General features: G+C 40.6%; 1 protein-coding gene and 1 non-coding gene across 3 annotated transcripts in view; one reads left to right on the top strand and one right to left on the bottom strand.

Annotated features, from left to right (window-relative positions):
• The first annotated feature begins 4435 nt into the window (after positions 1-4435).
• On the top strand, positions 4436-4646 carry LOC115835225. Its single transcript, XR_004030223.1, has one exon. It is a non-coding gene; the product is annotated as a small nucleolar RNA U3 (small nucleolar RNA).
• Positions 4647-10338: 5692 nt separating this feature from the next.
• EPRS1 (glutamyl-prolyl-tRNA synthetase 1) overlaps positions 10339-13621 on the bottom strand; it is an 81891-nt gene continuing 78608 nt past the window's right edge. For both annotated transcript variants that reach the window (XM_012506579.2, XM_003265084.4), the window contains 2 exons: positions 10797-10861; positions 10339-10695 (listed from right to left, as the gene is read on the bottom strand). In XM_012506579.2, the coding sequence (XP_012362033.1) occupies positions 10545-10695; positions 10797-10861 (216 nt within the window). In that variant the 3' untranslated portion in view covers positions 10339-10544. The remainder of the gene's footprint in view (positions 10696-10796; positions 10862-13621) is intronic.

Raw genomic sequence — 13621 nt, 5'->3', positions numbered from 1 at the left:
TTCCATCTAAAAAAAAAAGCATCTTTTAGATATATTGTTCTCTTCCAAGATTTAATTCCATTCTTTTGACAGATAATCCAGTAAGTTTGGTACTCACACTTAAGTCTCTCCTAAAGATTCACATGTAAATTGTCCTGTTTCTCAAACAGAACAGATGTATGCAATAAATAAGTGCAAATTTTCCTTTCAAAAACTAGCCACATTTACTGGACTATCTTCTTTATTTTTTCTCTCTCCATTTTACATAACATTCCTCAAATATATTCCTAACAGTTAATCAGCGTACCTGATTATCTGATACTGTGCTCTTTGTAAGTTGGTTATGTAGCCCAGTACTTTTAAACATATTTTATGAAGACATTAAATTTTTTTAAAATTCAAACATAGCCATGTCACATATGGGTAAACAACAGTAAATCACTTAAAGGAGACTGCCACATCCACCGTCTTTCCAATTGCTCTCTCTGTGGCTACGATTAGTGCCTTTACTTTCTCTCTGCCTGCCTGAAGACACTTTTTCATTCCCTGAGTAAAAATTCAAGAAATGCTGCCAACATTGAAGCAACCTGCTGCTACCCTACTCACAAAGAACCTCAAACTAAAGGCAACTCTTCTGAGAAAGGTCGATTGTAAAATCACAGGGACAAGAGGCTGACCCAAAGACTCAGGCCCCTTTGGATAGCACCACAAAGGCCCCCTCAGACAGCACCCGCCAGGACTCTCACCAAATTTACTGCCACCCTCTGAGTAGCTATTTACCTGCTTCCATGTCTCCCTGGGGCTTGGGTGCTGCGCAGTAACAGCAGTCCAAGAAGATGACATAGTTAAGAACGTTGAAGAACAGACCAATAATTCCAGCACTGAGAACCAGTATCGGCTCCTCTGTCTTCTGGGGATTGATGTACCTTTTGATGGCTTCAACCAGGATGCTGAACATCAATGCCACCGCAAAAATGGTGTTCCCAAATGCTCCCACAACATCTGCCCGAAGAAAGCCATAAGTGCTCTTCTTGTGCTGTTGTATGTTGCTGGCCCTTACACCAAAAAAACCTATGATCATGGACACCAAGTGGGAAAGGACGGCAAAAGCATCGGAGGCCAAGGAGAGGGAGTTGCCAACGTAAGCGATCACTAGTTCCATCACAAAGAGGAGGATGCTAACGACGCACATGAGGATTAAACGGAAGCTTCTTCCAGAGTATCGCCCCATGGCGGCTCGGTGACCTGGCAGTTCCTCTCCCTTTCTTGGGAAGGCTGAGCTGCTAGGGGAGCAGCTATAGATTCAGTGATTACAACTCCTGGGTAACTCTTCCCTTCAGCCCTCCGGCGCTTGTCATATTTGGAAATCACCTTTTATAGGTTGCTATAAAGCCATAAAACAGTTTAAAGGGCAATTAAGCAAGAGATGTCACGTGAACCAGGATTTATGGAAATACAAGACACTGGCTTCAGATATGGACTTGAGAGACTGTTTTGTTTGTGTATGTGTGTGTTTAATTACAGACATCAAGAGCTTCTGTGTCCTTGAGTAATGTAGAAGCTCATCAGTGGCGGTGGCCTTTCCAGCTTCCATGCTCCATGTGTGCAGCAACAGCTCAGGTGAAGCAAATCATTTGACATAAGCAATTACATCTTGTCCACCTGGTGTGCAGTTCTGAATGTCATTTACTGTGTGAAGTACGGAATTTTCGAGGGGTCACCCTACTTCCAAACATTCTCTGTAAGACAAAAGAAATACTCCTCATATTCAGGAAACCTTTAAACTGGAAGAGCTGAAGACATAATTCCAGTTAGTTTCCAGGAAGACAGACAAGTAATAATGATTTCACTGATGCAAGGAAGTTTTTGTTTTTATTTTTAAAAAATCTTATCTGTCAAACACTCATAGCCCTTAAAGGCCTATCAGTTCCAAAATGACTGAAACAGCAGTGGCCTCGATTGTGAGCAGCCTGACTACTGTCAATCTCTTAAAGAAACACAGAGTGATATTACAATCTCTTTTTCTCCCAAATGTGATGCTAATTTTGTATGTCAACTTGACTGGTCATTTGGTCAATGACATGCAAGACTTTCTGGCTTTGTCTGTGAGTGTGTTTCTGGATGAAATTAACAGTTGGATCAGCAGAGTGAATGAAGGAGATTGCCCTCACTAATGTGGGTGGGCCTCCTCCAATCAGTTGAAGCCTGAATGGAACAAAAAGGCTGAGTAAGAGGTAGCTCTTCCTGCCTGACTGCCTTCAGCCTGGGACATTTGTTTTTTCCTGCCTTCAGACTCAAACTGAAACATGGACTCTTCCTGGGTCTTGAGCGTGTGGGTCTTTGATTTGGGCTACACCATTGGCTCTCCTGGGTCTCTTGCCTACTGATTCGCCATCAATCTTGGGACTTCTTAGCCTTTTAATCATGTGAACTAATTCTTTATAATACATCTCTCTCTCTCTCTCTCTATATATATATATATATAGAGAGAGAGAGAGAGAGATGTATATATATATATATATAAAACTATATATAGAGAGAGATGTTTTATATATATATAAAACTATATATATATAAAACTATCTGTGTACCATGCATACACATTCTCATTGGTTCTGTTTCTCTGGAGAACGCTGGCTAATAGTCTGACTTTGACTAAAACCTGATAATTTAGACAGTAGCCCTAACAGCTTCCATAGTATCTCATAAATTATCTCCAATTCAGTTACTATTCTGACAGTTAGACTTCCAATACAACCATATTGTGAAAATTATTGCTCTAAGACTAGCTCTTTCATCCATTCATGCCACAAATACTTACTGAGTGCTGACATGCTGGACAGAGTTCTAGGCTCCAGAGAGACAGCAGTCAACAAAACAGGCAAAAATCTCTGCCCTTATGAAGCTTGTATTCTAGTGATTGGTGGGGGGAGATAAATGATTAATAAAATAAATTATGAAATGTATTGAATATTAAATGGTGATAAGTATGATGAAGACATATAAAGCGGGGAAAGAGATAGGGATGGATTGTAATTTTTTTTTTTTTTTTTTTTTTTTTTTTTGAGACGGAGTCTTGCTCTTTCACCCAGGCTGGAGTGCAGTGGCGCGATCTCGGCTCACTGCAAGCTCCGCCTCCCGGGTTCACGCCATTCTCCTGCCTCAGCCTCTCCGAGTAGCTGGGACTACAGGCGCCCGCCACCACGCCCGGCTAATTTTTTGTATTTTTAGTAGAGACGGGGTTTCACCGTGGTCTCGATCTCCTGACCTCGTGATCCACCCGCCTCGGCCTCCCAAAGTGCTGGGATTACAAGCGTGAGCCACCGCGCCCGGCCGATGGATTGTAATTTTAAATAAAGTGGTCAGAGAAGAATTTTAAATAAATTTTAAATAAAATGGTCAGGGAAGAATTTACTAAGATGTTCTTTGAATAAAGATCTGAAAGAGGTAAGAAACTAAACCACACAGACATCTGAAGGAAGATCTTTCTGGGCAGAAGGAACAATGAGCATGGGAATTCAAGGGACACCAAAGAGGTTAGCAGGGCTGGAGAGGAGTAATGGCGGGGATGAGAAAGAGGATATGAAGCCAGAGAAGTGATGGAGCAGGGGCAGATCATGTGGGGCCCGGAGATGGGAGAATATTGAGCAGAAGAATGAGGAGGTCCTGTATATGTTTTAAAGGAATCACTGGATGTGTTTGAGATTACATGAAACCAGAGAGACCAGTTAGGAGGCTACTGCAATAATCTAGAGATTGTGGTTTAGACTAGGTGTAAAGTGGAAACACCCAGGCAGGACTGGCTACATAATTCATGGGTTCTACTGCAAAACGAAAAAGCAGGTTCCATTGTTCAAAAATTATCAAGAATGTTTTAATTTTTTGAGATAGTCATGCTCTATCGCCCAGTCTGGAGTGCAGTGGAACAATCTCTGCTCACTGCAACCTCTACCTCCTGGTTTCAAGTGATTCTTGTGCCTCAGCCTCCCAAGTAGCTGGGACTACAGGCATGAGCCACCACACCCAGCTAATTTTTGTATTTTTAGCAGACACAGGGTTTCACCATGTTGCCCAGGCTGGTCTGGAACTCCTGGCTTCAAGTGATCTGCCTGCCTTGGCCTCTCAAAGTGCTGCGACTACAGGTGTAAGCCACCATGCCCAGCCAATTATCAAGAATTTTTAAGCCAGGCGTGATGGTGTGCATCTGTAACCCCAACATTTTGGGAGACCAAAGTGGGAAGATAGCTTGAGGCCCAGAATTCAAGATCAGCCTGGGCAACATAGCAAGGGTCTGCATCTACAAAAAAATTTTTTAAATTAGCTAGGCATGGTGGCACACTCCCTGTTGTCCCAGTTACTTGGGAGACAAGTAGACGGGAGGATTGCTTGAGCCCAAAAGTTTGAGGCTGCAGTGAGCTATGATTGTGCCAGTAAACTCCAGCCTGGGTGACAGAGAAAGACTTTATCCCCCCACCCCCCAAAGAAAAGGAAGAAGAAGAGTTTTTAAATGGCGCAGCCCTGGAATCCACAAGGAGGAGGTTCAGTATTCTCTCCTGAGCGTGAAGTTGGTTCTTGGCGTTGCTTCACTGCAACTGCTATTTGCCATTGACGATTGTTCTTCTCTTCATCTGAGAGAGTTAAGAGGGAGAGGATGCAGTCTGAGTGATTTCTCTTAAAATAAATAATAAATAAAACGGTGCAACCACTATGGAAAACAATATAGCAGTTCTCTAAAACTTAAAAATAGAATTGCCATATGATCCAGCAATTCCACTTCTGGGTATAAAAACTTGAAAAGATTTGACAGCAGGGTCCTGAAGAGGTATGTGTACCCCACGTTCATAGCATCGTTCACAACTGCCAAAAAGCAGAAGCAATCCAAGTGTCCATCAACAGATGAAAGAATTTTTTTAATGGGGCCTATATACATACAAGGACATATTATTCCACCTTAAAAGGAAGAAAATTCCAATATGTGCTAAAACATAGATAAACCTTGAGGACATTTGCTAGGTGGAATAAACCAGCCACAAAAAGATGAATATTGTATGAGTCCACTTATATGAGGTATCTACAGTCAAGTTCAAATTCACAAAAATGGAAGGGAGAATGATGGTTGCCAGGGGCTGAAGGGAAGGTGACACGGGGCAGTTGTTTAACGGGTACAGAGTTTTGGTTTTGCAAGGATAAAAAAAGATGAGACTGGTTGCACAACTATGTGGATATACTTAACACTACTGAACTGTACACTTAAAAATGGTTACGATAGTAAATGTTATATGTATTTTACCATACTCCAATTTTTTTAAATTATTAATAATTTCAAGACAGCAACAGCAGAGCACTAAACCAAGCACAGAGCCTGGTGCAACTGCTCAGGTCACACACACATGAAGCTGGCTGGTATCCAGGAGATTTCGAAATTAGAGTCAACAGCATGTGCTGAGTAATTAAACATAAGGTAGGAGAGAGGCAACAGTCAAGACGGCACTGGGGCTGGGCACGGTAGCTCATGCCTGTAATCTCAGCACTTTGGGAGGTCGAGGTGGATGGATCGCTTGAACCCGGGAGTTCGAGACCAGCCTGGGCAACATGGTGAAACCCCTATCTCTACAAAAAAATGGAAAAATTAGCCAGGCATGGTGGTACCCCTGTAGTCCCAGCTACTCGGGAGGCTGAGGCACAAGAATTGATTGAATTCGGAAGATGGAGGTTGCAGTGAGCCGAGATCACACCACTGCACTCCAGCCTGGCGGCAACAGAGTAAGACTCTGTCTCCAAAACAACAACAACAACAAAGATGGCACTCGGGTTTTGACCTGGAAAAGTGATGTTGCAACTGAGATGAAGGTAAGACGAAGTTGACTGTTATAGGAGCAGCATGGGGCGAGGGGTGGAAATGATGTTAAGTTTGGGGTATTTATTAGCTATCCAAGTTGGAAGCTAGTTGGGAGTTGAATGACCCTGGAGTTCAGGGGAGGGTGAACTCAGGAGCTGATAATTTATAACATTAAAAGCCATGAGACTGGATGAGGCCACCAAAAAAATGTGAAGAGAAGAAAATATGAAGGGGTGAGAAGGAAGGACTAGAGAGATAAAAGGAAAAAATAGGAGAGTATAGTGTTTTGAAGGCCAAGGAAGAATGTGTTTCAAAGAGGACAGAGAATCAGCCGAGTCAAGTGCTGAGAGGGCAAGCAAAATGAGGGCTGGAAATGCCGATGGGATTGCACCTTATGGAGGCCATAGGTGATCTTCACAAGAGTGGTTTCTGGGGAGTGCTGAGGGTAAATGAGACGGGGGCTCAAGAGAATGGAGAAGAGAAATTGGAGCTGGCAAGTGTGGATAATCCTTTCGATGAGTTTTGCTCTACACTGAAAGGGATATGGAGTCAAGAAAGGGTATTTTTAGGTTGGGAAAAATAACAGCATGTTTGTAAGCTGATGGAAAGAACCAGGAGAGAAAGAAAACCTGATGATACATAGGGGAGAATCACTGATGTGCCACAACTGAGAAGGCAAGAGGGGATGAGATTTAGTGCACATGTGGAGGGGCTGGCATCCACTCTGAGAACAGACAGTTCACCTGAAACAGCAGAGAAAGTGAAATGTATGGACATGGGTAGGTGGGTAGATGTGGTGGGAGGTCCCAGATGTTCTATCCTTATTGCCTCTGTCATCTCAGTGAAAGAGAAATCAAGATAATCAACTGAAAGTCAAAAAAAGGAAGCATTCGTATTTGAGGAGAAAAGGGTATGAAATAATTGTCTAGAAGAGTGAGAGAATGAATGAGGGAAATATGGTACAATTACATATTTACCCACATATAAATACTGATATTATCATCATCACCAGCTCCTGTATCCCTCAACCTCCTCATCAACAGGTATTTCATCACAAAATTTGGTTTTGGTGACATACTTCAAATGTATTTTGAAATATCCTTATTACATGATGCTTTTTAAATATTAATATTTTATATCATTTCAGTACTTTCGACGTTCCAAACTCATAAATGTTCCAGTAAAATTGAACAAAGACATTGGTTTAAAATTGCTTACTGACCACAAGATGAATATGGTTCTACCTGTTATTTTGAGCCTGATGGTGTGGCAGAGTAATTTTCCAGGCATTATCTCAACTACAAAGTTCTCAGTGTGTTGCCACTGGTGACGGGGATAATCTCATGATTAGATAAGACCCTCTTAGTCAGGGTCACCCAGTCTATGGCCTTTTACTGACAACACTCAACCCAATTCAGTGCCCCATCTCACCTTCCACCTGAGTGATTGCCTAAGTTGGCATCTCAAACAGAACTACTGCAAGGAGATACAGCCAAAAAAAAGAAAAATCATGTTTCGCCTTACTCACTACTGTATCCTCTGGCACTGTGCACAGAGCAGGCACTCAAATTTGTTAAATGGCTAGCACTTTCTAGACATAGTAAAAGCGACAAGCGAAGGACCAAATTTATGTTTGAAAATAACAGGGTAGTGGTAGCTACTTCCCCCAACTTTTTGATGGTACTGGCAACCCCTGAACACCACAGTTATATGGCAGATAACTAATATTAATAACTAGAGTCAGACGTAAATAGGGTGATCTGTCCATCTCCAGTCAAAATGCCTTCCTCCTTGCTTGCTTTATGAATGTTCTGATGCTGCTGTTATCAAGACTTAAATCCTCTTCACTGGCAAGCCAACCGTTATTGTCCAATTCTCATTAAGGATTCATGTGATTTACCGGCATAATGAAAAACTGTATTAAACACACTCTCATGGATGAACTAGAAATTGCTAAGATGTAATGTCGTACACTGGCCCCAGTGAATGGAGTCAGTAGTAAATATGCCTTGACCTGCTTTCTTTTTGCTGCAATGAACACGAGGCACATAATCACAAACTGTCAGTCATACATCTAGTTTACAGCTGTCACCTGCAAGTAAAATCATGTTCATTTCCTTCAGGTTCATGTACTCTTTTGAAAAGCACAGACACTCAAGAAAATATTTTGATATTTTAGCTGAACCTCAACTTATGAAAAAAGGCCAATGTGCCAGAGGTACATTCTGGGTAAAGGATTCCCTGCTTAACAGAAGTACTTAATGTAGAGTTTCTTTAAATAGTGACTTCCTTTAAAGCAGCAAACTTCAAGCTTTTCTGTCGTTAGTGTCACTCATCTGAAGTTTCAAAACGTAATACTAAGGATTTGTCTTTGCACCAGAGATGGCCACCTCCTCCAAAATGGCCAGTGGCTACAGGGAAAAATGTGAATAATCTCTAATGTACTTTTCGGGCTTTTATCATGGACTGGTTAAAAAAAAGCCTTGTCCCCTAAAAGCATTTATGTTGGTTTGCAGAAAAACAATTAGCAGCTAAAGTAACTACTATAGAATTATATATTAGAAGCAACTTCCAGTTGACCCTACGTAATGATCATAACCAACAACAGCTATTTATTATGTGCTGGGCATTGTTTTAACTGCCTTCCTCTATGAGGTAGAGTAACTGAGATAGCTGTTAGACTTTTCTCCATTTTATAACTGAACTTAGGCAGTTTACGTAGACACTAAGGATAGAAGGCAAAGCATTCTGAACTGCCATAAATGAATACAAAATTATGATTCTGAGTATAAAAATGTGACTATATATATTTCAGTCAATTGAAATCAATTTCACTAACTTAGGTATATGAATGCACATATTCAAGACATGAGTCTTGAAAGCATGCTCTATTTAGTCTGCTTTCAACTGAGAATTTCCTACCAATGTTAAGAACAGTTCTTGTGTTCTCATACAGTGTGTACTTTTGTTCTTTTCCATCTCTTGTTCCCTCTACCTGGAATGTCCTTCCTCCTTCCTCTACCTATTGAAATTGTACTCATCCTTCAAAGCACAGCTCAAAATGCAAGTCCTTTCTGATGCATTTTCCTTTACTGGTGTATTTATCACTACGAAGTGTAAAAGCATATTGGAAGAGATTTACCAAGCGGACTGGAAATATTGGTAAAAGATTGACCAAGTGGACTAGAAATGAGGGAGGAAAGGCATTTTCCCAGCAAAGGGCACAGGCAGGAAATAGCCACGTTGTTTACAGGAAACCCCAAATGGTTAGGTTGCAAAGGACTTCGCTGGATTGAAAAGGAAACTAGATGGGCTAGTTTAAATTTCATCTTTTAAGTGATGGCGAACCACAGAGGGGTGTTAAGGGGAAGAAAAAATTCTTAATAAACTGTTAGGAAAAAGAAAAACAACACTGTGAAAATGTGGACTGGACTGGAGATGACTGGAGTCCATTGCAGTAATCAGCACAAGAGGTACCAAGCCCTGCAGGCAATCCACAGGTTTTTGAAAGGGAATACCCAAGAGGAATTAGAGGTAATAGCAACATGTTTTGCTGGCCGAGTGAATATGGATGATGGTGTTGGAGGGACTGCCCAGGGGGGCTCTCAGGTTTCTGCTTTGGGTTATGACGAACATTTTGGCAATGCTAATCTTCCAGGCAGGAAATACTGTAGGAGGAGGTCTGGGGGTAAAGGGCGAAATGAGCTTTTTGGGACATGTTGACCTGAATGGCTGATGGGACACTCAAGAGAATTCAGTATGCAGATGGAAAAGGTCTAGAACTCAGACATACAGATAAAAATATTGGAGTCATTAGCCGATTAATGCTATTTGAAACTGTGGGATTAGATGAGGCTGATTAGGCACGAGAAGACAGCCAAATATGGAAGTTTAGTAAACCAATATCGAAAAAGCATACCAAGGAAGAAAAGCCAGTGAAAGACATAGAACTAAAAAGGGTCAGAGATGTGGGAGGGCAGGTCACAGGAATAATTTTTTTTAAAAAGTATCAAATGTAACAGAGTGATATGGTAAGACATGAAACTAAGAAGTCAACATGAGCTTTGCTCAGGAGTATCCTTCATGATCTCAGTGAAAACAGTGGTGTGGTGGGGGCAGAAGGGTGAGGAAAAGTAGAAAGTAAAAAGAAGGGAGGAGGGCTTATCACTCTTTCAGACAGAAACTGTAACCCTTATTTCAAAGACCTGATAGTAACTAGAGAAAGACAGAAGTTCAAGGGAAATCTTTATTATTGTTGCTTTTTCCATTTGTGGGTTTGCTTTGTTTTTTAAACAGAAAGATTCAGGGCAATTTCAGATTCTGTATTAGGAGCTATGGAAAGAAAGTCCTTCAAGACCTATCGACATAGGGTATAACCGGTGGTTCAGGGTCTGAGACATGTTGGGAGTGCTTAGATCAACAACAGATATCTGGCTTTCAACTGTCTTCATCTCTTTGTAGAAATTTCCTCATAGTACATAATGCAGGTTTTTCAGAAACAAATGAATGCAAAAACCATATTAGTTCATGATATTTATTACTGGGGTTGTTTACAGAAAAGTCTTTTATCCACTGTTAACTTAGGCATAAGAATAATTGTCTTGTGTAACTTCATTTTAGAACTTTTACTCTTTAAAAAATCATAAAACGGTCTGTATCTGAGAAGATACTAATATCAATGCTTTAAAAAGTGAGAGGAGTTGAAGAGGGGGGTTTCGTTCATCCCTCAGTAGCTGCGACCAAATAAGGTGTAGTACTTGGCAGGGTTCTTGCCACAGACACATTTGGCTCCAGGCTGCAGTTCACAGAGTGGTTTGAAGGGGATGCAAAGGCTTTTAGCTCCCATGGATGGAGCACCAGGTTCAAGATCTTGATCCCTGAAATTAATAACAAATAAGAATTCCACTCATTTATGCTGCACATTGCTATTCCTTTCCATTGCAATACTGCAAAAGTTTTATGAGTTAATTAGGTTTACCTGGCAGTGGTCTTTTTGATCCAGTCCTCACAGTCAATTTCCCCACAGAATGGAATCTGAACAATCTAATTATGAAAAGGAAAAGCATTCAGTATTTATAACTCCTTCAATTCTATTCTGTAGAAGGAACATTTGAGTTCTATATTAAACTTGCAAGCAAAAAGGATAGGTCTCCCAGCCTTTTTTCAGGCCATGGTACCTTTGCAAACCTGCTAGGAAATTTGCTCAATTATAAAAGATAGGAAAGAATGTTTTTCCACTATCCAAAACCCATGCTCACAGCACATGACACAACAAACACATCTTTGCAGTACCCTCAAATCTCCCCATAAACTGGCTAAAACATAGTGGCTGAAAAGAAGTTGAACTCCAGTTATATCTCCCTCATTTCAAACCTGGACTACACCTGCTCTACCTATCTAAATAGTTATCAGGAGGATAAAAGGAACATCAAAAATAGCAAACTGATTCTTAATGTGTTGTTAACAGTAACAATTAACAATCACGCATATTTCACTTTATGCCACAATGTTCCTAACATGTTATATAGGTAAGGGGATCATTTTTAAAGTCCGAAAATCATTTTGTGTAAGGAAAAAAAAAAAAACACCTTTCAATTTTTCTTTCTTAGACTACATAAAACAAAGGCCAAATCAAGATACTGAGGATTTTATTTTAATTTTGAAATTTGCCACGTGTTTGAAAATCTCTAGCTCTGGGTTTTCTTTTAATAAAATGTGGATGTTAGACTAGACAAGTATTAAAAATTTTTTTCTGAGACACAGTCTTACTGTGTCACCCAGGATGGAGTACAGTGGCACAATCTTGGCTCATTGCAACCTCCGCCTCTTGGGTTCAAGCAATTCTCGTGCCCCAGCCTCCTAGTGTAGCTGGAATTACAGGCGTGTGCCACCATGCCCAGCTAATTTGTGTAATTTTAGTAGAGACGGGGTTTCGCCATGTTGGCCAGGCTGGTCTCAAACTCCTGGCCTCAAGCAGTCTGCCCACCTTGTCCTCCCAAAGTGCTGGGATTACAGGCGTGGGGCACCGGGCCCAGCCAGCAAGTATTAAAATTTCTCCTAGTTGTGAATGCTAATTTTTAAAGCATGTCTATTTCAAAATCAGGTTTGTCTTCAATAACAATTATATAGTAGCCCTGCAAAATATTCCTGGAGAGTTAATGAGGGGAATAGCAAAGTTGTGAATAATATCCACATATTAGAAATACAGTATAAAGCAGCTGAAAATCTAGAGATCTATGGAAGTGGAGACCCAAGAGACGTTGGCAGTAATAGCAACATGCTTCCAGCTTCCTCAGCAGCTTCTCATCAACTACTCCCAGTCACACAGTCCACACTCAAGAGTTCCTTCTGCAAACCCTTCCTTGCACTTGGGATTTGGTTTAACATGTTTCAAAAGACATCTCTCAGAAGTGAATAGAGATTAGGATATTACAGAAAAACAAGTAATTCATTAGGTGAACATTAATGCAGGGTGATGGAGCGTTAGTTTTCTAGGTATCTTATGCTCCTTCAGTAAAATGTATTAGCAAACATGACTACAGTATTTCTACAATAAAGGAAAATTTTAAATTCATAATAGAACAAAGAAAATCATAAATTAGAGTGAAAGAAAAAACACAGTGCTACAGATGGCTACCCACTGTCTAGCCTTCTATTAAAAGTAGGAAGTTTGAGGCCAGGCACAGTGGCTCACACCTGTAATCCCAGCACTTTGGGAGGCCACAGCAGGTGGGTCACCTAAGGTCAGAGTTCAAGACCAGCCTGGCCAAAATGGCAAAACTCCGTCTCTACTAAAAATACAAAAATTAGCTGGGCGTCGTGGTGGGCGCCTGTAATCCCAGCCACGTGGAAGGCTGAGGCAGGAGAATCGCTTGAACTCAGGAGGCAGAGGTTGCAGTGAGCCGAGATCACGCCACTGTACTCTAGCCTGGGCAACAAAGCAAGACCCCGTACCAAAAAAAAAAAAAAAAAAAAAGTTGGAAGTTTGAGTCAAGTGAAAAATTACAGAACCCAGAAAGGTGAAAAATTACAAAAGCAATAACCCAATAAGGATAGAAGGCTAAATACTGAAGAATTATAGATCTAAAGAGGATTTTGATATTATCTATTTTGTACTCATTTTACAGAATAGTAAAATGAAAGCCAGAGAGATTAATTTTCCCAGCTCAAGAAATGAGACATATTAATACGCTATGACCATAAAAATTAAAGCTTTACATAAATTCATGCTCATTCTCAGCATGAATTTAAAACATAAAGATACAGAGGAAAATGCATTAAACCTAGTCAGAAGAGTGATCTAAATTCTGTATAGTTTGGGGTATTCATTTAGACACTGGCCCCTGGATTTCTCACTTGTAACCTGAGGACACAGGATTGGCTGTATATTCAAACGTATACCAGAATACTAAAGTCCATAAGTGATTCATTCCAATAATTAAATAACTCTGCAAATCTGAAATTCTTCTTTATGAAACTTTAAAGTTTCAGCTCGAAACAACTGCATATGCCCAATATATAAAACCAATTAAATCTTAAAGAGCCATTAACTACCTAATTAGGAAAGCCTATGGAGTTCTAAGGAGCCAGGTAGCCCCACATTATGAAAAACAGGCTTAGAATAAGCAACACTTTTCTTCTCATTATGCAGAAAGTTCAATCAATTGAGAGCTGAGTGTGTACGGTCAGAGAATGGAAAGAAACTGACTTTTCACCTTGTTTTAGGCAGCCGCATATGACAGCTCTAAAGCTAGAACAATGGTTACTTTAGGAACTTACAAGAAGCTGAAATAACAGAGATTT

Source organism: Nomascus leucogenys, chromosome 5 (assembly GCF_006542625.1).
Source record: "Nomascus leucogenys isolate Asia chromosome 5, Asia_NLE_v1, whole genome shotgun sequence".
Classification (NCBI taxonomy): domain Eukaryota; kingdom Metazoa; phylum Chordata; class Mammalia; order Primates; family Hylobatidae; genus Nomascus; species Nomascus leucogenys.
The sequence above is the reverse complement of the archived record's forward strand: the minus strand, read 5'-3'. Positions and strand labels throughout refer to the sequence as shown.